The sequence below is a fragment of the Rhododendron vialii genome, chromosome 1a (genome assembly GCF_030253575.1).
Source record: "Rhododendron vialii isolate Sample 1 chromosome 1a, ASM3025357v1".
In the NCBI taxonomy this organism is placed as follows: Eukaryota; Viridiplantae; Streptophyta; class Magnoliopsida; order Ericales; family Ericaceae; genus Rhododendron; species Rhododendron vialii.
This window is the reverse complement of record NC_080557.1, coordinates 29,962,595-29,986,229: the sequence shown is the minus strand read 5'-3', so window position 1 is coordinate 29,986,229 and position 23,635 is coordinate 29,962,595. Positions and strand designations below refer to the sequence as shown.

General features: G+C 42.1%; 1 protein-coding gene and 1 long non-coding RNA gene across 4 annotated transcripts in view; both read right to left on the bottom strand.

Moving 5' to 3' along the window:
- Positions 1–17,782, bottom strand: part of LOC131308383 (ATP-dependent helicase BRM-like) — a 31,804-nt gene extending 14,022 nt beyond the window's left edge. For 2 of the 3 annotated variants that reach the window (XM_058335299.1, XM_058335306.1), the window contains exons 1-9: positions 17,272–17,782; positions 14,763–15,947; positions 12,697–13,965; positions 11,980–12,092; positions 11,596–11,683; positions 11,329–11,415; positions 11,170–11,262; positions 11,004–11,087; positions 10,713–10,916 (exon numbers count right to left, since the gene is read on the bottom strand). In XM_058335299.1, the coding sequence (XP_058191282.1) occupies positions 10,713–10,916; positions 11,004–11,087; positions 11,170–11,262; positions 11,329–11,415; positions 11,596–11,683; positions 11,980–12,092; positions 12,697–13,965; positions 14,763–15,947; positions 17,272–17,427 (3,279 nt within the window). In that variant the 5' untranslated portion in view covers positions 17,428–17,782. The other variant, XM_058335316.1, reaches the window with a different exon arrangement.
- Positions 17,783–18,768: 986 nt separating this feature from the next.
- On the bottom strand, positions 18,769–23,176 carry LOC131333186 (uncharacterized). Its single transcript, XR_009201749.1, has 3 exons — positions 22,998–23,176; positions 19,769–19,802; positions 18,769–19,057 (listed from the first exon to the last, which is right to left on the bottom strand). It is a non-coding gene; the product is annotated as an uncharacterized LOC131333186 (long non-coding RNA).
- Between the last annotated feature and the right edge of the window lie 459 nt (positions 23,177–23,635).

The window sequence follows — 23,635 nt, the reverse complement described above, 5'->3', positions numbered from 1 at the left end:
TTCATTGGCCGATATGGACAAGAAGATGTGTTGGGAGACCAGGTTGCTGCAAAGTCCTGTTACGTCTCGGCCATCCATGGGAAGATCAAGCCCTCAAAAGTACATATCATTGAGCAACCAGAGTTGGCAGAAGGCAAACCTGTGACCGAGAAGGCAGTAGAAGACCCTGTCTCAGTTCCTGTCACTGAAAGCTCAGATCGATACTTCTTGGTAGGTTCCGGTTTAAGTTTTAACAAATGAGGAACGGGAGGAAATAGTTAGCCTCCTAAGAGAGAATATTGAAGCATTCGCCTGGACCCCCAGAAGATTCCGGGGGTGGATCCGGAGTTCATTAGTAATCACCTTAACGAGAACGAGAACGCACGACCGGTTGTGCAGAGGGCCCGGCGCTCGGCAGTATCTCATCCCGACGCCGTCGTTGAAAAAGTGGACCGACTGCGCAAGGCCGGGGCAGTTAAAGAAGTGCAATACCCCACCTGGTTGGCAAACACGGTGGTAGTCAAGAAGAAGAATGGGAAGTGGTGAGTTTGTGTAGATTACACAAACCTCAATGACGCCTGCCCGAAGGATTGCTTCCCACTCCCGAAGATCGACCAGCTAGTTGACGCCGTCTCTGGGCACTCCCGGCTAAGCTTTATGGACGCGTATAGGGGATATCATCAGATCGCAATGTGTAGTCTAGATCAGGAGAAGACCGCGTTCATTACACCGAAGGGTATATTCTGTTTCAGGGTTATCCCTTTCGGTCTGAAAAATGCCGGACCAACCTTCCAGCAAGCGATCTTTAAGATGTTTGAGGCACAAGTCGGGTTGACCACGGAGGCATACATCAACGATCTGGTGGTCAAAAGCTGAGAGTCGGCCGATCACCTCGATGACCTTCGGGAAGTTTTTAGTATCCTCATTAAGCACAAGCTTCGATTGAACGCCGAGAAGTGTGCATTCGGGGCCGAGTCCGATAAATTCCTCGATCACTTAGTGAGCCAAAGGGGAATAGAGGCCGACCCCAACCAGATCTCGGTGATTCAAAGCCTCGTCCCACCCACCCGAATCAAGGATGTCCAAAAGCTCACCGGTATGGTCGCCGCCCTCAACCACTTTGTTAGTCTGTCCTCCGATAAGTGTCGGCCGTTTTTTAATGCCTTAAAGGGATGCCGACGGAGTTTCGTGTGGACAAAAGAGTGCAGCATCGCCTTCAAAGGCCTCAAGTCCTATCTCCAGTCCCCCCCATTGCTCACGACTCCGATAGATGGTGAAGACTTGTACCTCTATAAGTCCGTCTTGGCCAACTCAATTAGCTCGGTCCTGGTTCGCCAGGACGGTTTGGAGCAGCACCCAATCTACTACACAAGCCGGACTCTTACGGATGCCAAAATGGGATACCTCCCACTCAAGAAGCTGGTACTCGCTTTGGTTATTGCATCCCGGAAGCTCGTCCAATACTTTCAGAGTCACGTTATCATAGTCCTCACTGAGCATCCTATCAAGACATTGCTCCGACGGGCTGACTTGTCCAATCGCATCTCCAAATGGGCTATGGAGTTGGCTAATTTTCACATTGAATATCAGCCGAGAACCGCCATCAAAGGTCAAGCCTTGGCCGATTTCATTGCCGAATTCTCCCCAGTCGTCGACAAGAATGGGGAAGGACCGAGCTATTCCAAGGACGAACCAAGTTTTCAGACAGCCGAGCCCTGGCTCCTTCTGGTGGGCAACACTGGGTAGCTTTTCGTGGATGGCGCCTCAAATAGCCGAGGCTCTGGAGCCGGTATTGTCCTTATCTCTCCCAGTGGCACAGCTCACGAGCATGCCCTCACCTTGAACTTTCGGCCATCCAATAATGAGGCCGAGTATAAGGCATTGATCGCCGGTCTGAAGATGGTCGGTGGACTAGGAATTCAAGACTTGGTTGTATACAATGATTCACAGTTGGTGGTGCTCCAGGTAATCGATGAATACGAGACAAGAGATGACTGAATGACTAAATACGCGGTGTCGGCCACAGAACTTTTACGAGGGTTTCAAAATACCAGGGTCGTTCAGATCGGCCGCGAGAAGAACACACATGCAGATTCCCTAGCTGCCTTAGCTTCGGCTTGAGCCGAAGGTGGCCCAAGGACAATTTCCATCGAAGAACTAGACCTTCCCTCCATCGAGTCAAGTCCCGTCACTCAGGTGAATGTAACCTTTTATGGAACGAGCTGGATGGATGAAACCATTCAATACCTTCGTGACAATGTCCTTCCTACGGACTGAAGGGAAGCTCATCGAGTGATGCACAAGTCCGCTCGTTTCTGGATATCTCCCGTGGGGGAATTCTACCGTCGATCATTTGGTGGACCGTATCTCAAGGTTGTACACCCCGACCAGGTTCGGGAACTTTTACGCGAGCTTTATGAAGGGAGTTGTGGTATGCACACTGGAGGGCAACCCCTCACCCACCGAGCGCTGACTCAAGGTTACTGGTGGCCAACTATGGAAGTCGACGCAGTCAAGTACGCTAAGCATTGCATGAATTGCCAACAATTTGCGCCGAACATCCACCAGCCTGCAGCCCCGCTCCAACCTTTGAAAAGCCCGTGGCCCTTTGCCCAGTGTGGGCTCGACATTGTCAAACCGTTGACAACCGCCCCGGGCAGCTTCAAATTCTTACGATTAGTTACGATTGAAGACACGGATGTCAAATGCTTCGGTTAGCATAACATTGTTTCTCGGTTTGGCGCCCCGCACGCCATTATCGTGGATAACGGCACCCAGTTTGTTGGATATTTTTGGCTTTTTGCAAAGAGCACAGCATTTTGCTCCTGAAGGCAACCCCTCACTACACGAAAAGCAATGGGCAAGCTGAATTGTCCAACAAGACCGTTGCTAATGGGATCAAGCGCCATTTAAGGGCCAAGAAGGGTAAATGGGCCGAAAAGCTCTACCATGTTCTTTGGGCATACAGGACAACGCCCCGCCGAGCAACCGGGCAAACACCGTACGCCATGGCTTTCGGCATGGAAGCCGTGATTCCTACATAAGTCAGTCTACCCACTCGGCGTACTAAGGATTTTGACGTTACAATTAACACCGAAACGGCCACGAAGGAGCTCGACCTTACGAGGGCCGAAGGGACCTAGCCCGAATCAAGATTGCCAAATACCAGCAAGAACTGGAAAGCGGCTATAACAGGTCGGTTCGCCCTCGCTCTTTCAAGGTCGGTGATTGGGTTATGCGGAAAGTTTGCAGTGGAAAAAAGAAGAAACTGCACCAGAATTGGGAAGACTCTTATCAAGTTACAAAGATCGCCGGCACAAATTCCTACCGACTAACGGATAAGGTTAAGACTGTCATCCCCCACGCTTGGAATGCCAATAATCTTCGAAAAGCTTATATGTAGTTTCTCGCATTATTTGTCTCCAGGTTTGGCTCTTTTGGCCGACCCCAGTTTATGTTTGTCCGAGATTGGCACTTTTGGCCAACCCTCGTTTGTAAGTTTGGGTTTGGCATTCTTGGCCAACCTTTGTTCTATGTTTATTAAGGGTTCGGCATTTTTGGCCGACCCTCATTTTGTATGTTTCGGTTTTGGCACTTTTGGCCGACCAGTCGGAATAAAGCCCTCGGTTCCTCAACCATCACTCTGTATTAGCTTGTCTGCGGCTTCGACCTGTTTCGTCTAACTCGCAAAAATTCATGTTCGGTGGAATAGCCGACCTCTCGTGGCTTCGGCCTGTTTAGTTAATTAATTTGCAAAATTTAATTCTCGGTGGAAGAGCCGACCTCTCGTGGCTTCGGCCTATTTAGTTAATTAATTTGCATAAATTAATTCTCGGTGGAATAGCAGACCTCTCGTGGCTTCGGCCTGTTTATTTAATTGATTTGAAATTAATGTTATCTTCAGTAAAATAGCTGAACATCCGTGGCGTCGGCCTGTTTAAATTACTCCAGTTTTGGGTAGGATGGCCAACCATTCGCGGCTTCGGCCTGTATAATTCTATGGTATATCCACCAAGGCTTTGGTGCAGAAGCATTACTTCGAGCCCAGCCTCGAAAGCCTGGGCCCGAAGTGGGGGCTAGATGAACATACGGTATTCATAATAATAAAGCGTGCATTCAAGGGAATGTAAATACGATTGCATGAAAGAACCAAGTACGATTAAAAATTACAAGACCAAGGCTCGGTGAACGCCGAAAGTCTGGCACCGGCCATTCAAAAACAATATTACAGACTACAAACTGGTATTAAGCCTAACGTTCGGCACCAGTCGTCGAAAAAAGTATCAAATGTTCGTGTTCAAAGAGTTTTCAAGGCTTCAGGCTGCCCGTCGCTTCGGTTTCAGTGGGTGAGTTGGGCTTCTCAACATCAGCAGGAGTCTCGACCTCCGGTGGCAAAACAGTAGGGGCAGAGGCAGGCCTCTGTCTCGGATATTTTGACATGGCTTTGTATAGCTCAAATGTCTTGGGGATGCCAGCCGCCTTTAGCCCGAGAATAAAGCCTACGCCACAGGCTTTATCTTGGAGACTTTCAACTTGTTGCTTGTAATGCTTGGTGGCTTCAGCCGTCCCCTCCTGGAAGCCCTTCTCGTCCGTGGCATCCACCAACTCCTCCAGCTTCTGCTTGAGCGCCAAAGAAGCGGTGAGCGCCAAAGAAGCGGCATTGGCAGTTGAAGCCTCCTTTTTAAACTTCGCCACCTCGGTTTTCATCTTATCAGCGGTAGCCTTGTGGTCCTCGCTCATCTTAATCAGCTTGTTCACCTGCTTGTTGTGCTCAGTCAAATGATCCCAAACGGAGGCAAGCTGCTGAGAAGTCTGTCGAAGCAAATCAGAGGGCTAAGTGTTAATAAGGAGCCAAGTATAGTAAAGGAAATGACCAACCGAAGAGGGATAACTCGATACCTAGATATGAAGTTGGCAAGCTGAAGCGAGCGCGGATTCAAGAGCTTTGGGAAGTTCGTGGGTGTCTTGGGGCAATAGGGTCCCGTTTAGCAGTGCATAAGCCACCTTTGGATCGTCGTTCACACTATGGCCTCGGCGAACTTGAAAACTGGAGAAGGACATCGCCGGGTTCCACACTGGGTTCTCTGTGGAGCCTTGATCAGAGGGGGGAGATCCTCCTCTAGTCGGTCTTTGGTGGTCGTCAGCAGTGCGCGACCCCTAACCCGAGCCTCCTCCACCTCTGGCCTTTAGTCTATGGCGCTTACGACTTGGCACCACGGTTTCGGTCTCCTTATCCACCAGAGCTGCCGTTTGGGATGTGTCCCCGGGAGTGGTGTCGTCCTCAAGGTTCACTGGTTTGAAGGGAGCTCTGGGCATCTCGGTGCTGCTCTCGAAGAATGGATCCAGGGTGGTTCGGTTAATTGGAAGGCGTTCTTTGCCTCGCAGAAGACGCTGGACGTCCGGTGCTTGTGATGATGGACCTGCTTCGGCGACCTTCTTAGCACGAGCAGCTCGGCTCTCCTTGCGGGCAGTGAGTGTTGTGTTGTAGGGGGGGATGTATCCGAGAAGCTTCGGTGCGTTGCGTTCGGGGCAGGCAAGGGCTCGGTTTTGTCTCTCGAGATTTGGCCCGGCCTTCAAGCGATCAACAATCCCTAGGTCTGCAATGAATACATTCGACATCAATAAATTGATAGATTGAAAAAAACCGACGGTAATAAAAAGATAAAGGGAAAGATGCTTACTACAGGCCTCACTCTCGGTCCGGGGTACTACAGTCCGGTCCCTCTACCTGGGCCGAACTCCTAGTTACCCCCGACAACCAGGACATCCTTCAAGTCATCCTTGTCAAGAAGCTCGAGGTTCAGCGGGTTCTTCTTTGGTCGGCAGGATAGATAACACTTTTTGGAGAAGGCGTTCTGCCCGACGAAGTACATGCCAAAGAAGTCTTCCAGCCAAAAGTCGAGCTAATGTCGGCAGATCAACTCAGCCACCCCGAACCAGGGAAATCGCCTCACGAACAAGGGAAAGGGGAACCGAATGCCCCTTATGCATATCCTGACCAGAGGGACTACAACCTCCGTTACCGAGCTTGGCTTCAGCACCGAGGGCAACAAGTTGGAGAGTGACGTCATCGGGAATCCTATAGGTCTCCCTGAACTCCGTAAGGGCTGCAGCCGACCGGAAGTGCACCCAGAAGTTGGCCCTGCTCCCCCTGATAGATCTAAGCACCTTGGGCACGGTCCCAAAGTTCTTGGTCATGGATCCTAGGTTCTCTTCAGTCTCAGTGTCTTCGGACCGGTCGTCTTCCAAGCCGCCCCCACCAACGTCAATGTGAACGTGGATGTCCACGTCAACCACGGGAGTGTCATCAATGGCCACACCGAGAATGTCGGCGTAGAAGTCATCATCCTCATTGTTATCTACCGACCTCGTGGCGTCGTAGTCCTTAACCATCTCTTTTTCATCGGTTGTAGCAGACTCGTAATCGTCGGCCTTCGAGAAAGACCTAAAAGGAGAGTTACGGGGGAGTTCAGTTAGCTACAACCTCAGAAGGACGTTCGAGTAAAGGTAAAGGAGATCCGGTTTTTTTCTCAAAGGTTCAGGTCAAATGGATTGCGTGGGAAGTTCGAGTTAAGGAGTATTTGGTCTATCCTAATGAAGAGTCGGTTATGTATGGAACACTCGGTCAACTGTGTGATGCCCCAAGCCTGATGGGACATCACTTTTTCGATACAAGACTCAAAGAGCATGGTTTTAGTCTAAAAATGCATAAAAGAGGTGAAATAAAATGTAGATTCGCAAGTTTGAAGGAATGAGAATACTCACATGGTAATGATCAGGGTCTCTTACGCAAGTCTGGGACGATCTGGTGCTGAGGATCAATCGCCTTGGAGGAGTTGCAATAGCTTAGAGCTCTGGGATGAGAAAATTTCAGAGGGAGTGATTCACTCTTCTCCCTATCATCTATTTATAGGAGGCGACGTTTTCGAAAAAGTTGTGCGCGGGAAACGAAGAGGTGTGCAAAGTATGAAGCGGCAACGTCAATTTGGGCCAGTGTGGCATTGACACGTGGTAGTTGGCGTTTGGGTGTCAGACAAAGCGTCTCATCAAGACAGGCTGTGAAGCAGCTAAGTATCTTAGGTATCCAATGTAAGACCCATTCGGTTTCCTTCAAGAGGGCCAGTCAATTTAAATAAGGGTTCGGCCCAATTGAGAAGTCAACTCCTTCCATTCAAAGAAGGCAAGAAGTTGAGGGGCTATTGTGGTGGGCCGAACCGAGGATGGACCCAAGACAAGCCCAAGGAAAGGGAAGCGGGCGAAGCCAGAGTTTAGGCTCAGGCTCCCCTGGCTGGCCTCGTTTGCTTGGATTGGGCATGAGCCCAGCTTAATAGGAGAGAAGGCCGAGTGGAGTTGGGCCGGATAGAAGGGTCCGACCAACGGTTTGCAGTGCACTGACCCACTGCCTGAGCCTTCGGGTCGGTCTTAGCGGGTCGGGTCGGTCACTTGGGTCGGTTTGCTCCATGAAAAGGCCATATGGAGCTGCTTCCTACCGTTTCTAGGAAGGCCTCGAACGTCTAAGAAGCAAGGCGGTTATTTGTGACGTTGTGGGCTCACCTATATAAGGAGAGGGATAAACCCTAAGGAAGGTACGCAACCCTACGTCTAAGAAATACTCTCTCTCTCTCTCTCTTGTTTACTGACTTGCTCATCAGAGGGGCGAGAGGCGGCCAACTGCCTCACGCCTTGGTGCAGGTACACAGCGGAGCAGAGGAGGGGCGACCTTGAGAAGCTGTGAAGAGAAACCACCACTCCACAAGAACTTTGATGTTATGACTCAATTATTATGGTTAACATAAGCTTAGAGAACAAGAACTTGCAAAGAGGAACCACCGATATAAAAGAAATTTCATAAAACACCAACCCCCCCACCCCCCAACACACACACACACACAGAAAAGAGCTCTAAAGATTATCCAACCACCCATTCAACTCCTCTCTATTCTCACCCAATCAAGCTTCTGTTTTGCTTGCAAACATCGCAACAGCTTCCCAAAGCAAGGTTCTCAAATTGTGAATCAACTCGTTAATCCAAATGGTCTTTTTCGAATTGTGACTTGAATCAGTAAAAGATTCGTTCATAATAGCAAAATATAAGTATCAAAGATTCATCATAAAAATGAAAAGCTTAGTCATCATACAGTAAAAAAGAGTGTTTTGTAGGTAAAAAGCTTGCTTATAGGGCAAAATTTGTGGGTAGGTCCAAGGCTCTGAGCTCCTCGATCTACGATTTGGAGGCTACAAGAATTGAAGAGATCCATTTGCCAAATCCATGTTCATGTTCGACATTACACTCAACAATATTCAAAACTTCTTGTATAACTACAGTCTAGCAAATTAAAATAATTACATTTTAAAGATGTTGAGCCCATCTATTGACTCATAGGATAATAAGTATGGAAAAATTTCACAAAATTAATAGTAGATAATTCATGAAAACAAGTTATCTTAGTATAATAACTTTAATGTTTGAGAAAAATGAGAAAAAAAAGGTTAAAAACATGATCCAAATAAGGATTACAGTAATTAACAAATGATTATCAAATTTTGCGTGGGGATATAGTATCTCGAACTTAATCCTCTATTCAGTAATATTTCTTGCTTCACCCCCTATAAGCACCCAATAATGTAGATTCTTGGTGCTTAAAGTCCTCTAGAATGTTGCTTTTCTTTGAATAAATTGTCGTTTTAATGCGTATTGCACGTAAGGTAGTTTTATTAGTGTTTCAGGCAAACCACAAGAAAAAGGCGTGTTTTGACACCAATAATAACCCTCGAGGGTGTCCAAGTACCCGAGGCCACGTGGAACGCAGCCACCAAGGCTCAAGAACGAAGAAACGAAGCACCGGAGGGTGACCGGGGCTGTTGGATGCCAAGATGGGGAATAAAGCGAAAGATCTGACTTTAAGCAGCTCGGTATCGATACAGCCATTTTGGTTGTCTCGATACCATAAACTTAAAGTTCAATCCAGAGAACAGCGTATCGATACAACGGAATGGTTGTATCGATACATGGGCGTTACGTCAGAAGCAGTTTTTGGCTTAACTGCTCGGTATCGATACCAAGTGCTTACGGGCCACTTTTTGTTACTTTTTGCACTTTCCACTTTTAAAAGACTTGCCACTTTTTGCATATTTTGGGTGATATTTGTTGAGAGAAGGACATGTGTATAAATAGCCCCTTACCTCACAAATATCTCTATCTAGATCTTATCTTTTAGTCTTTTCTTCTTGCCTAAGTTTCCTCCATTGTTCCTCTCAAGCTTTCTTAGTGTAATTTCTTCAAGAACACCCTTAGTTAATTGTCTTTTGTTGTTTTCTCATTTATTAAAGTTGCAGCTACAGATTAGATTCTACTTAATATCAAGTTTATTTTCGTTTTCATCGGTTAAATCTCATGTTGCTTTTTATCCTTATGTTTAGTTCTTTAGCTATGAGTGAGTAGTCTTTGAGGCTTGGTCAAGGGGTGATTCCTACCTCAGGACTTGGTTGGTAAAATAGTTTCTCTTGCCTTAAAGCTTTAAATTGGTTTATAAAATGGATTAAATCTCTTATTTTCATTCAAAGCATGTAGTTGTTAACTTCTTTAATCGTGCGTCGACAAGCTTAACTTGCCACGCACGATGCTTGGAACCCTGGCACTTCAAGTGTTTGATTAAATGACTAAATGAGTTTTGGTCCATTTTCGGACCCATCTTTACATATGATTTTCAAGTTAAACCCTCCGAGTGAGAGCACACGGTTGTGACTCTCACTTGAGTTATCAAAGAGAACCATTAGCCGGCTAAGTCGCGGGGTAGTTGATCCCCGAGACCTTGTCACTCGTTAATTTAGTTTAAAACTTGTTTCTAGTTCCACCTTTCAAAAGTAAAACAAAGTTGGCCGTCTAAACGCCGAAAACCCTCACAACTAAGAAAGAAAAGTCATATTTGTCGAATGCGACAATTGTATATTTGTAGGAATCGAATCGTGAATCACACCGTAGATCGCACGGTCACCGATTTTGTCTTAACCTTGATTCACCTATAAATTCGTATCATGGGTGAAAAGCATCTTAGACCACTACATACATATTGATCTTAGGCTTTTCCTTAGGTCAGTATGGCAGTACAACAGATAGTTCTCCAAAAATTATTTCTTCGGACATATAATGCACCTTATGAACATACTGGACTGAATCATTTCAGCATGCTTCATATTGTCTATTCAAGCGAAAACCATTTTTTTTTTAAAAGACAAAAAGATTTTTATTAATCAATTTGTGGTGGATACAAGATTAAATGGGGCAAGAGTGAAGTGCATCACAACAAGGGGAAGGTAAGTGAAAGCCATTTTAGTAACATTGGAAAGGCAAAATCAACATATCCGTAAGATGAGGCTAATTTAGCTAACTGGGGCAATTCAGCATATATTTACAAACGAAGTCAACATGTTAGGAGCCTACACAATTTGCTGGAGAATAAGTGAGAACAGAGAACACGACATCCCAAGAAGCTTGCAAACTTGAAAATCCAATGGGCAAAAATTGCAGACTAGAAGAATTGGGTGAACTTTTGACAGCAAAATACATGTGCAAAGATTCGTGCATAATATTTTTTGCACAAATATTCATGCATATAATTAGTTGATAGGTAAACTATCGAGTAATACAGTGTCGCAGGTTGTCCCCTGTGGTATAGGGTCTAGGCTTTTAAAATGAACGGATGTGACCTAATGGAAGAGTTTCATTAAAAAACCTGTAAAGGGGTCCCAGTTAGAAGTAGGCGCCTCTGGCACCGATATCTATCAAGATCTCGAGCTAGAACTGATTCTCTGTCCTTCATGCGTTGCGCTTCGTCGATAATGATATACTTCCAATCAACTTTTGAAAGCTTCGAACGGTCAAACATGATGAACTCATAAGTTGTCACAAGGATGTTAAATTTCATGGCAGAAACCTCCTATATTACAAACAAATAAAAAAGAAAAAATTCTCAGCAAGACATGACAAGACCAATTATTCAAGATGAATAACTTGCACATCTTACCTGAGAAAATAATTTTGACCGTTGATCCTTCACACCAACATAATAAATACAGGATACGGATGGCAACCACTTGTGTAACTCGCTCTGGAAACTTAGATAGTCAGTCACACTGCTGTGAGTGGAAACAATCCTCATATGCATAATGCAAAATGATAAAATTACTAACCTTCCAGTTCACCAAAACAGCATTAGGAACTATAATAAGATGTGGGCCATAGTTTCCTTTGAACTCCATCAGATAAGCAATCAATGCCATCACCTGCACAAGCAAAGATGTCAGTGAAATGGTATAATAGTAAATATCTTCAGGTATAGAGAGATTTACCTGTACAGTCTTCCCAAGACCCATCTCATCTGCCAAAATTCCGTTTAGTTTGTTGTTATACAATGAGAGCATCCATTGCAATCCAACCTGCAAGATTCAGTAAGAATACTCATCTAGAGGTCCATTTGATCAAAAGAATAAGGAAATGAAAATTAAACAACAAAGACAACTAAAATAATTCTGTTAACAACGATATAGATATATATTAATGTTAAACAAGTAACTGTAACAAACAAGTTGCCGATCAAAAAAAAAACTGTAACATACAAGTTGATAGTCGCGTAAGGTTCCAGCACGTAGCATTGAGGGCTGCCTTATAACCCTTTCATTCACAGCATGTGCAAGGTTGTAGTACCTGTTAATAATGAGAATGAATATAGCACTAAGATGCCAATCAAACAAGAGAGAACAAAAGTAATAAACAAGTGAGACACATCTTCGACCAAAGTTGAAATAAAATATAAATCCATAAACAGCAAATTACTTAACCAATGGTGACTACGCAGAAAGAAATATTATTATGACAATAGTTCGTGGGTTTGTTGGACACAATAGTTACAGTTGGCATCAATAACTGGCGGAGCAGTCGAGCCAACGATCTAACGGACAACAATGTAATTAAAAGCATGTAGCAGAATACAGCAATATTACTTGTTAATAGACGAATTATTCTTGGGTGCATTCATTTTGGAGAAATGATTCCTTATCATTACTTCCTCTCCGGCACAAGCTGCTGCTGCCCTTACTTCTTCATCAGATAGACCCTTTTGATCAAAATGTTGAATAGAAACAAATTAATATTGCATAGAAACAAATTAATCAAAGCAACAAAAAAAAACAAGCTGCGAAAAACGCAACTGATGATATACTTCGTGATTTTCTTGATTTGGATGTTAAATTAATATTTCCTTGAGGAAAAAAAATCACATCACACACATAAAATTGTCACCAAGTCGCGATTCAAATCGTGAATAATGAATCGTGAATCCTAAGATTCAATTATTGCAAGCTTATATATGGTTTTGTATAAGCATAAAAAAGTTCTAATTCAACAAAATAAAATTACAAACACATCAATACAATACACATCAGTATAACTCATTGTTCTTGTTTTTCCTTGATAGAGGTAAAAATGCCATTGCTACATGCATTTTGCAAACAAACTGAATCATACTTCATACTAAAATGCATGAATCATAGAGAATCAAAGTGAATCACAAACTGAATTGCAAGATTCCCATCATTTCCTATTTAATAGCAAGATTCGAATCGAATTGGTTGAAACTCGTATCAAAACATAGAATTGTATTTTGAACGCATGATTGTATACAACAATGTAACACACAGAGAGAGAGAGAGAGAGAGTGCCTGAGCCCGAGCAGCATTTGCTGCAGCATTTACTGCTTCCTCAACCTCCTGCTGATTCTTTGTGGCTGTGATTTTACTTCCCATTTTATGAAGATATTCTTCCGTCTGTGTTAAAAATGATGAGAGAACAGCATATCTCTCAGAAGCATCACCAGAGATGCTAGTTTGCTGCTCCAGCAACATTTCCCTATACCTCTCAACATCATTGTTCTTCAATGCTTCCATCCGTTTATTCCGATCATCGTCCTTTGTTTTTGAGAACTCTCTCAGCATTTTCTCATGATGTTTTGCAACTCCCCTGTTACGGGCAGTCCGCGCATCGCGAATGGCCCAGTGGGCCTCAAGGAGCTTCTTACGCCACTGAAAAATGGATTTCAGTTGTTTCTCTCTAATGGCTTTCTGAGAGGCCTGTACTTGCCTAGTGAGCTCCACGCGTTGACGCTCACAGAGTCGAACAAATTTACGATATGGCCTATCAGGCATTCCCATTATTTCCTTCTGTTGTAGATTAACTTCATCCCTCAAGCGTGATTGAAGATCCAAAAGTCGAAGTTTCTTTGCTTCAATTTGCAGCTGCAAGACAAGATCTGGCCTAATCCTTTTCCTCTCTAAGTTCACTGCTAGTAAACCGCTTATCTTCTCTGAATTTTCTGCCCTTCTCTTGCTAAGCATATCTATGCCTTCCTCAAGAAGCAGATCCTTGACCTCGTATCCCAATCTCAAAGCATAGACGTCATAGTCGGGTTTACGAGTGAAATGCGGAAAATCATATAGTGGTCCGTGATACTTTTTGGAAGAGCCAACATCCTTTTGCTGAGGCGGATTGGTTGCTTGAACTGGTTTCTCAGCTTGAGTTGTATCAGAAATCTGTGGTGTAACTGTCTTTTCCCTATCGACTGTAAACTCACTTCTAACAAGAGTTTTCTGGTTACCACGTTCAACTTCCTGTTCCGGCTTAACAGATAATATTCCAGGTTGCTGCTCTTCCTTTCCAGAAGGAAACACTGATACAGGCTCTTTCGTCAAAGCTGCTTTCTCATCTCTTGTCAGACCTTCAACTATTGGACTCTTCTTCCCACTGGACGATGCTAAAACCTCAGGATCCTTCCTACTGGCCTCCGATTGTTTTGCAGAGTCTTCTGCATTTTCTCCATCAAGTCTATCCTGATTAACTGTTCCAGAAGGAAGAAACACCTGCTGCAGCTGCGTTTCAAGTGGTGGTGGGGCAATGGATCGAAGTAGCTCTTGTGGAAGAGTTACATCTCCTTTCTGTCAAATACACATAGGAAGAATGCCTCATTTAGCATACTTGAAATCATCTAAGGAGCTTGTCAAAATAAATAATATCTCTGTTCCCATTTCTTTGTCATTTTTGGTATTATCGACCAGGTCAAAAAATAATGTATTTCTGTAAAAGCAAATACCATATGTTTTTAACCAGTCAAAAGAACTCAATTAGCAATTGTAGATGAAGTTTTCAAGTTTGATGGTTTTTTAGATGTCTAAGAAAAGTGATAATGGACAAACAAATATGGACAAAGGGAATAATGTATGGTGGCCACAGGGGCGGAACTATGTTAGGTCCGCCCCTGTGGCCTGGGGGGGCCTGTCCCCGGCTCCCCGAGCATCCGAGTTTTAAAATTTTTATTTTCTATATACATGATTATGAATATTATTGATACTTATTCGTGTATAGCTACTTATAATCTTAATAATTTTGGTTTGATTTGATAAAAAATCGGTTATTTTATCTCATTTCTCAATTTCTTTCATAAATAAAAAATAAGCACAATGACAGTTGTTGAATTAGTCTCAAGAAAAAAACAAAATGATTGGTATACTTTAACTGCATTAGGCTAGAATAATTTCAATGTTCAAATGTAATGTATTGGAAAGCAAAAACCTCATGATATAATAAGTATACGTTCCAGGAAAAAATATGTCTATTAGGCTCCCCCCCCCCCCCCCCCCCCCCCCCCCCCGCGTGAAAATCCTGGCTCCACCATTGGGCGGCCAGTATAAGCATGACACATGATTGTGGGTGAGGAGATGTGCAGTTTGCAAACCTTCAGACGCCTGAATGCCAGTATTTGTGCTTTAAGAACATGCAGTTGCTGTTTGGTAAACACAGTATGCTCTTGTTGCATCTGGGGAGCCACGCCACCCTGAGCTGAGAAAGCATTTCCCACACCTCCCTCAACAGATGAAGCTGTAGATTTTGGAGAACTTCTGTTCGATTGCCTGGAATTTTGCACTTGTGAAGTTTCTAGACCAGGTGGTAGGCTTTTTGCATGGGATGAGTGATCAAAGCCAGTGATGGGACCCATTCCGTTACCAAACATCATGGTCTGTCTCTGAGGCACCTGGTTCTCTCTTCCAATAAAAGAAATCTGTTGTGCCAGGCTGTTGTTAGGATTGTTCACTGTTGGGTCATTTGAAGAATTTCCACGGGGAGAGCTCACACTAGAAACTTGAAGAGAAGCAATCTGCTGCTTTGGCAAGGAGACAGGCGAAGAAGACTGCATACTGTTTTCATGTGCCTTTTGCTGTGTAATCATCCTAGACTGCAAGAGAGGAATAAGCTGAGCCATCAAGTGGGCGTTTGATGGAATGGACAAATCAATATTTCGCTCACGTGCCAAAGCCTCCATCTGTGCAGCCATAGCAAGTCGGTTATTTGCCATGCTTTGCTGGGCCTCTGGGGCCAGCATAGGTCTAATCATATTTTCCTGCATTAATTGGCCCATCGATGTTGCCTGGGTTGGAGGTGGTTTTGAACCAATCCTTTGATTAGAGACTGCCTGTTGTGTATGTTCTAAAGGTTTCTTGGATGACAATGATTGGGCTTGGTTATTAGCGTGAATAGGCATCAGCTCCTGCATCCTAAGATTACCCATCCGCATGTCCTGGTCTTTTGCTGCTAGTGGCCCCACCATTCCCATTTTTGCTTGGATCCCAGGGGCTGATTTCTGTTGGGCTGCTTGGAAAGAATATTGGAGATAAGGTTGATGGACTGGATTCAGCACTTGTTGCTCAATGCCCTGACTCCTATTGTGGCCCTCCTCCCAGAAGTGGGAAGCAACCTGTTGTTTACCCAAATCGATGAACTTCTTGGATTGTTCAGGATGTTGTGACCCACCAGAAGATGAAACCAAACTGCCGCCTGACAAGATACCATGGCGACTGCCAGCTGTGTAGGCAGGAATGGCTTCATTTCCTTCAGGCTTTCTAAGCAATTGTCGCTGCAGTGACTGTAACACCAACATCCAAGTCTATATCATGAGATCGTCCAATAATATATGGAATCTAAACACATCAACACCAAGTGTTTGAGAAGAACTTGCCATAAGATGGAACACGTGCCAAACTTTCTAGTTCAAATCCACCAGAAGGATGAACCGTTAACAGAGCCGAGAAGACTGAAACCGTGAATAAGACTTGACAGAAATCCCATTTTTATAGTAAAAGATTTGCGGACTTACAAGCGAATCAGTAGTAGTCAAATTTACACCACTTGCACAAAACAAGTTGAATGAATTGTTTCATTTTGTCATTAAAATCACAAGTTATAGTAGGAAAAAGTATGTAAGTATGTCGCATTGTGCTGCATCTGATCAAGGTACTTTTTGTGTTCTAATCCGTTTATGATGTACTAAATTCTCTTAACATTTCATACAGTACAGGAACATTTTTGCAGACTTCAAGAAATCAGTCCAATAATGTTACTCAACCACTCATAATGCCTAGAAAATGAAAAGGGCAGCATGATGATGAGAAACAAAAAGATATTGTGACACATCAAAAGGTAAAAGCGAAGAGGAAAAAAACACTTTTGAAACTTGCAAATTACCTAGCTATATGGGGCGTAGCAATGCCCTATGAAAGCTCCAATGTTCTTTTGAACTTTTTCGTGAGTGAATCCGACAAACAAACTTTTGATCTTCAACAAAATTTCAGCCCCCGTTAAATACTTAATTACTAGACACCCTAACCCCCGAAATACCCATCTTAATGGCCGCCACCTCACCAAATTTAACTCCTTGTCCTAATGTTGATAATTTAAAAGCACAAAGGAAAAAGAAAAATAACCTAATAAATCATGATAGTAGAATCAAAGAGTACAGCTCAGAAGTCGCGCCACTGTTTTTGTTAATCAAAATTAGATAAGTCCAGCTTAAATTTTTTAGCAGATAAGCTGATTACTTGAAACTGATATGGGTATTTACATCAAAGTGTTCTAATAAATGTAGTTAATTATGCCATTGGACACTCTACTCACAAAAACTCATGGCTTCCAACGCCTAAAATCTATAATATATACTATGTAGTTACCTAGAATAAAACGAGTTCGCACTGATGTTTTTTTTCAGTCCATGAGCATCGAACAGGCAAGACGGTAGTTTAAATGTACGCAAATGATAAACTGCTGCCTCAAATTCCAAAGTATCTGAATTGACACAAAATTAAACTAAACTAGCTCCAACCCACCATAGAAAACAACTCAAATTCCAAAACCCATTTGTCAATTCAACTAAAAAAACGATGTAATTGCAGCACATTCGTATCAACCCTCACCTGATCCTGCAGCAGCTGCCGCTGCTGCTTTTGCTGTTGGATTGAATCAAACCCTAAGTGCGGCCCGGACGGGGCTGAAACCGTGGATGACGGCGACGCCAAAGGAGATGGCGGTCCCGCATTCCAACCCTGGTGGGTCCCACCTCCGGATTGCATAACAACAAACACAGAAACAGTTAATTGTAAGACTCCAACTGCCAAATCCCTCCAAAATTCACGCGGTCATTTAAAGCCTCTCTCTCTCTCTCTCTCTCTCTTCTGCTGCCCCAACCCACTTTCTCTCTCTACATGAATTTATCGGTGTTTATATATATATAATTAAAAAAAACGATGATTTTACTGCACATAGAAGACAGAGAGGATTTGTTTTGGCGCGAAGTTGTGGGGCCAATGGAAGATCGATCTTGTGGCCGGTGAGCCCCCCCGAAGTTTCCGCACTCGTCCGATCCGACTCTCTCTCTCTAATTCACACCATATACATTTCAGTCAAACCCTTTACCTAGTGTATTTTGGAGACAGTAGAACTACTATTATATCCTCTCCTGTTGCTCAAAAGAACTGGATGGTGTTATCCTAGTTTGGGTCTCATCCTAAGGTCGAAAATAAATACGGTCCGTTTACTTTTTATTATTAGAGCTAATAAATGCGAACTACCACCCCGTGAGAAAAAAATTTGTGTATTTGTAGCTAACTAATCGAATAAAGTAAAGTTCTTGTGTATTTTTGTAATTGTATTTACTGGTATTTTCCAAAGAAAAATATGATTCGTTTATTGGGTGACTTGATTTTTTACAAGTTTGTTGTTCTCGTCTATTTATCAACAGTGAACAGTTTGGATTTTGTTTTGAATTCAAGATGAGCCTCGAACAGAGGGCACAATAACCTGCTAATCCTTAGGACATAGTAGGACCTCAGGGTCCGCATTATCTGACATATTTGTGGAGAGTTTTTGGCCTCAAATAATATCACCATCATTTTTATTATTTAGATCGTATCAAGAATATAAATTACTTAAAAAAAAGTTCATATTGATATGATATTGTTTATTACTTCATCCGTCCCTTATTTAGAATCCAGTATTCTATTTTGGGTTGTTCCTTAATAAGTGTTCATTTTGTAAAGTTAGTGGGTAAAAGTTGGTGCATTGTCTATTTTGTCCCTAAAAGTAGATTCTATTTTGAAAAGTTAATGAGTAAAAGTGTAATGATGATAGGTAAGTAGGGAAAGTGGAGAAAAAAATTGATGTGAAAGATATAATGATGATATTTTTTTAATAAGTTGGAGTTACAAAGCAGGACACTTAAAAATGGACGGAGGGAGTATGTTTTATGAACATATCTATATTTTAAAAAAAATGTCTGATCGAGTCTTATAATATTTTTTTCTGAGATAAATGTGTTCACATCTATATAACAAGATAGGACTGGTTTCGAATCCAAAAGACAACCAACGGTCCAGATTTATACCCTCGCATAAATCTCCACCCTTCATTTTGTTAAAATCTCTTCCTGGTATATTGGTTTCTAAAAGGAATGATTTTTTGAGTGATTTTATTTGATTGGTAATTTTTTTATTTTCCGTTATAGCTATACTCTTGATTTACTCCCATTAAGGCATTGTATTAAAAACCTCCCATTAAAGCATCAATTTTTTTTGATCGGCACCCATTAAGGCATTTTTTTAGATCTCTTCCTGGTATTTTGGTTTCTAAAAGGAATGATTTTTTGAGTGATTTTATTTGATTGATAATTTTTTTATTTTCCCTTATAACTATACTCTTAATTTACTCTCATTAAGGCATTGTATTCAAAATCACATATTTAGGCATTAATTTTTTTTATCGGCACCCATAAGGCATTTTTGAAATGAAAAGCAACGGTCTCTAAAAGGAATAATTTTTTAAGTGATTTTATTTGATTGGTAAGTTTTTTATTTTCCCTTATAGCTATAGGGAAATGATATTGGCAGTCCAAAAATTGATGCAGGCACTCCAAAATCAGTGTTATACCAAAATCACTTTCATTTATTTTTTAGAATGTCTGCATCAATTTTTGGAGTACCAATATCATTTCCTATAGCTCTACTCTTGATTTACTCCCATTAAAGCATTGTATTAACAAAAATGATATTGCCGAGCAAAAAAAAATTTAACAAAAATGATATAGGTACCGACGGTTTCCGTAGGGAAACCGTACCGACAGCCGCGCCGGGCTATCTTCGGCCACCTGACAGGCGATCCGATGTGTGTAGGGTACTTGATCTAAACACCCTATTTTTCGTGTTTATATGTATGTACATATATACACGAAAAATAGGGTGTTTGATCCAACCACCATACACACATCAGATGCCGTTGATTTCCGCAAGGTGCCCCTCGGTTTTTCTTATAGAATTTTTGGACGACTTGGATCGGCCGTCTAGTGGCCGAAGACGGCCCGACACGGCCATCGGTACGGTTTTCGTAGAGTACTCATAGCAGTACTCTTGTATTAAAAACCACCCATTAAGGCATTAATTTTTTTTTTGATCAGCTGATAAGCACCCAATAATGCATATTCTTGGTGCTTAAGTCCTCTAGTATGTTGTGTTTGTACATATATGTTGTCGTTTTTATACGATATTGCACATAAGGTTGGTTTTGTGTATTTTAGGTAATTCGTATAAATAAGGCGTGTTTGAACGCTAAGGAATGTACCGGGTGCAACCAAGTACTTAAGGCCACGTGCCACCCCGTGGTGGTGCCCGAAAAGTCATGAAAAGTTGGTTTGGAGGTTGCTCGGGTTGCCCAAGGGTCAAGGGAATTGAAGTACATGTGAGGATTTTACCAAAGCTACTCATCTTCCGACCAGCTGAGGGTAGAATTGCCATAACTTTTGATGTACAAACTACTTTTGATCCAAACCATTTGGGTTAGAAAGTAGACTCGACGAGCTTTCCAACGGTCTAAAGAACACCCAAATTCGAGTTCGGGAGTGTCCAGAGCGAGCCCGCGAAATTTGCCAAAAATCTGTCAAGCTTGTACCGGTACTGGCCAAATCCTAGTACTGGTACATGATGTCCAGAGTTCAATTTTTCCAGCCGTTTGAAGGCCTTGAACCGTTACTGAGGCATTTCCAGTACCGGTACAGCATGAGAAAATCTGCAGATTTTCGTTAACTTTTTCAACTGTCCATTTATGAAAAGTTTCCACTTATGGAATGTTTTTGGGATATTTTGGAGACTTTTTGGTCCTTTGTAGCTTAACTTTAGATCCCTATAAATAGGCTTGTATGCCTTTTACAGAAAGAATGGTCATTTCTAGTCTTTTTTAGGCCTAAATTTTTCTTGTTTATTCTTAGTGCTTAAATCCTTTAGTATGTTGTGTTTGTACATATATGTTGTCATTTTTATGCGATATTGCACGTAAGGTTGGTTTTTTTGTATTTCAGGTAATTCTTATAAATAAGGCGCGTTTAAATGCTAAGGAATGCTTCGGGTGCAATCAAGTACTTAAGGCCATGTGTCACCCCGTGGTGGTGCCCGAAAAGTCATGAAAAGTTGGTATGGAGGTTGCTCGGGTTACCCAAGGGTCAAGGGAATTGAAGTACATGTGATGATTTTACCAAAGCTACTCATCTTCCGACCAGCTGAGGGTAGAATTGCCATAACTTTTGATGTACAAACTACTTTTGATCCAAACCACTTGGGTTAGAAAGTAGACTCGATGAGCTTTCCAACGATCCAAAGAACACCCAAATCCGAGTTCGGGAGTGTCCTTTGCGAGCCCTCGAAATTTGCCAAAAATATGTCAAGCTTGTACTGGTACTGGCCAATTCCCAGTACCGGTACATGATGTCCAGAGTTCACTTTTTCCAGCCGTTTGAAGGCCTTGAACTGGTATTGAGGGATTTCCAGTACCGGTACAGCATGGGAAAATCTGCAGATTTTTGTTAACTTTTTCAACTTTCTATTTATGAAAAGTTTCCACTTATGGAATGTTTTTGGGATATTTTGGGGACTTTTTGGTCATTTGTAGCTTAACTTTAGATCCCTATAAATAGGCTTGTATGCCTTTTATAGAAATGATGGTCATTTCTAGTCTTTTTTAGGCCTAAATTTTTCTTGCTTATTCTTAGTGCTTAAATCCTTTAGTATGTTGTGTTTGTACATATATGTTGTCGTTTTTATGCGATATTGCACGTAAGGTTGGTTTTTGTGTATTTCAGGTAATTTGTATAAATAAGGCGCGTTTGAACGCCAAGGAATGCTCCGTGTGCAACCAAGTACTTAAGGCCATGTGTCACCCCGTGGTGGTGCCCGAAAAGTCATGAAAAGTTGGTTTAAAGGTTGCTCGGGTTGCCCAAGGGTCAAGGGAATTGAAGTACATGTGATGATTTTACCAAAGCTACTCATCTTCCGACCAGCTGAGGGTAGAATTGCCATAACTTTTGATGTACAAACTTTTTTTGATCAAAACCCTTTGGGGTTAGAAAGTAGACTCGACGAGCTTTTCAATGGTCCAATGAACACCCAAATCCGAGTTCAGGAGTGTCCGGAGTGAGCTCGCGAAATTTGCCAAAAATCTGTCAAGCTTGTACCGGTACTGGCCAATTCCCAGTACCGGTACATGATGTCTAGAGTTCAATTTTTCTGGCCATTTGAAGGCCTTGAATCGGTACTGAGGCATTTCTAGTACCGGTACAGCATGGGAAAATCTACAGATTTTTGTTAATTTTTTCAACTTTCCATTTATGGAAAGTTTTCACTTATGGAATGTTTTTGGAATATTTTGGAGACTTTTTGGTCCTTTGTAGCTTAACTTTAGATCCCTATAAATAGGCTTGTATGCCTTTTATAGAAAGGATGGCCATTTTTAGTCTTTTTTAGGCCTAAGTTGTTCTTACTTTCTAGGATTTCCTCCATAGCTTTCAAGCTTTTCTCAAGTGTAATTTCTTCAAGAACTCTAGTAAGTATTTGTCTTATGTTAATTTATCGTTTATTAATGTTGTAGCTATGATTTGGATCTTTGCATAAATTAAGTTTATTTACGTTTTCTTTGGTTAAATCTTTCGCTTCATTTTCTTACCATGTCTAGTCTTTTAGCTATGGTTGAGTAGTCTTTTGGCTAAGTCTTGGGCTAATCTTTCCCAATGACTTAGGTTGTTATTTGGTTCTCGAACTCCCGGGCTTAAAATCATGATTTTCGGGATCAAACTAACCTAGCCATTTTGGTCTAAGCAAGGGGTGTTAACTCCTTGATATGTTGTTTAGTCAAGCGGTCTTGGCAAGCGATATGCCGAGGGCTCGTGGCCTCCTACGTGTTAGATACATTAGCAAAAATAGGTTGGTTTAGTTCCGAATAATCACATCTTTTGATAATCGTAGTCGTTAAAGCTAAATCCTCTAGGCGTGAGCACGCGGTCGTGACTCTCACTTGAGTTATATTCGAGAATAGATAACGGCCTTTGTTAAGAGATAGATGATCCCTACACTTGCCTCTTTTAGTTTATAAAGCACTTTTCTAGTCTTTTTCCTTAGTATTTCCACTTTCAAAGCAAAACCAAGTTGGCCGTCTTAAACGTCGAAATCCACCATATAAAACCAACAATTCGATTAAGCTATTTTCGATTCTCTTTGGGTACGATCCCGGACTTTTTGGTTATTATGCTATCGACGACTTAGCCCTACGCTTGAGATTATCTCAACCTTATATTTGAAGGCGAGGTTTGGAGGCTAAGCATCGGCACCACCCATTAAGGCATTTTTCAAATGAAGAGCAAAATCATAACTTTTGTACGAAATCACCGAAATCAAAACCAGCCAACATTCATTTTTCTATTTCTAGGTTGTAAAACGTACATCACGGAATCACCGAAAATAAAATATTATATACATCGTTCATATGATTTTCGCATTTGTCTTCTATACTTTCTCTACCTCTCTCCTCCTCTCTTTTTCTTGGAAAGTTTTTTTTTTTTATCAGTCTCTATTGGAAAGTTCAATACCACCAAAATCTATTTCACCGAAATCACCGAGGCAAATTCTTCCATTATTTTCTGTATATTTGCTACCCATTTCATTTTCATTAAGATTATGATATTTACTCTTTTTTAAGAGCATGAGGTTTACTCTTCTTCTTTTTTTGTTACATGTGTTTTCTCTATCTATTATTGAAAAACGCGAAAGAATTATGTGCCGCTCCTTCCGATTCTATTCTTCTTTTATGTGTTTAGAAATTGTGGAGCCTCTGTTATAAAATTGGATGTCTAGAAAGTTTGAAATCAAAATGACAGAAAAGGGAACGATGAGAGGCATGTTTATAGAAAATTATAAGCGATTGGGGTGTTTACTTGAGGCTAGGGGCATTTTTTTTATTTTATGTCTT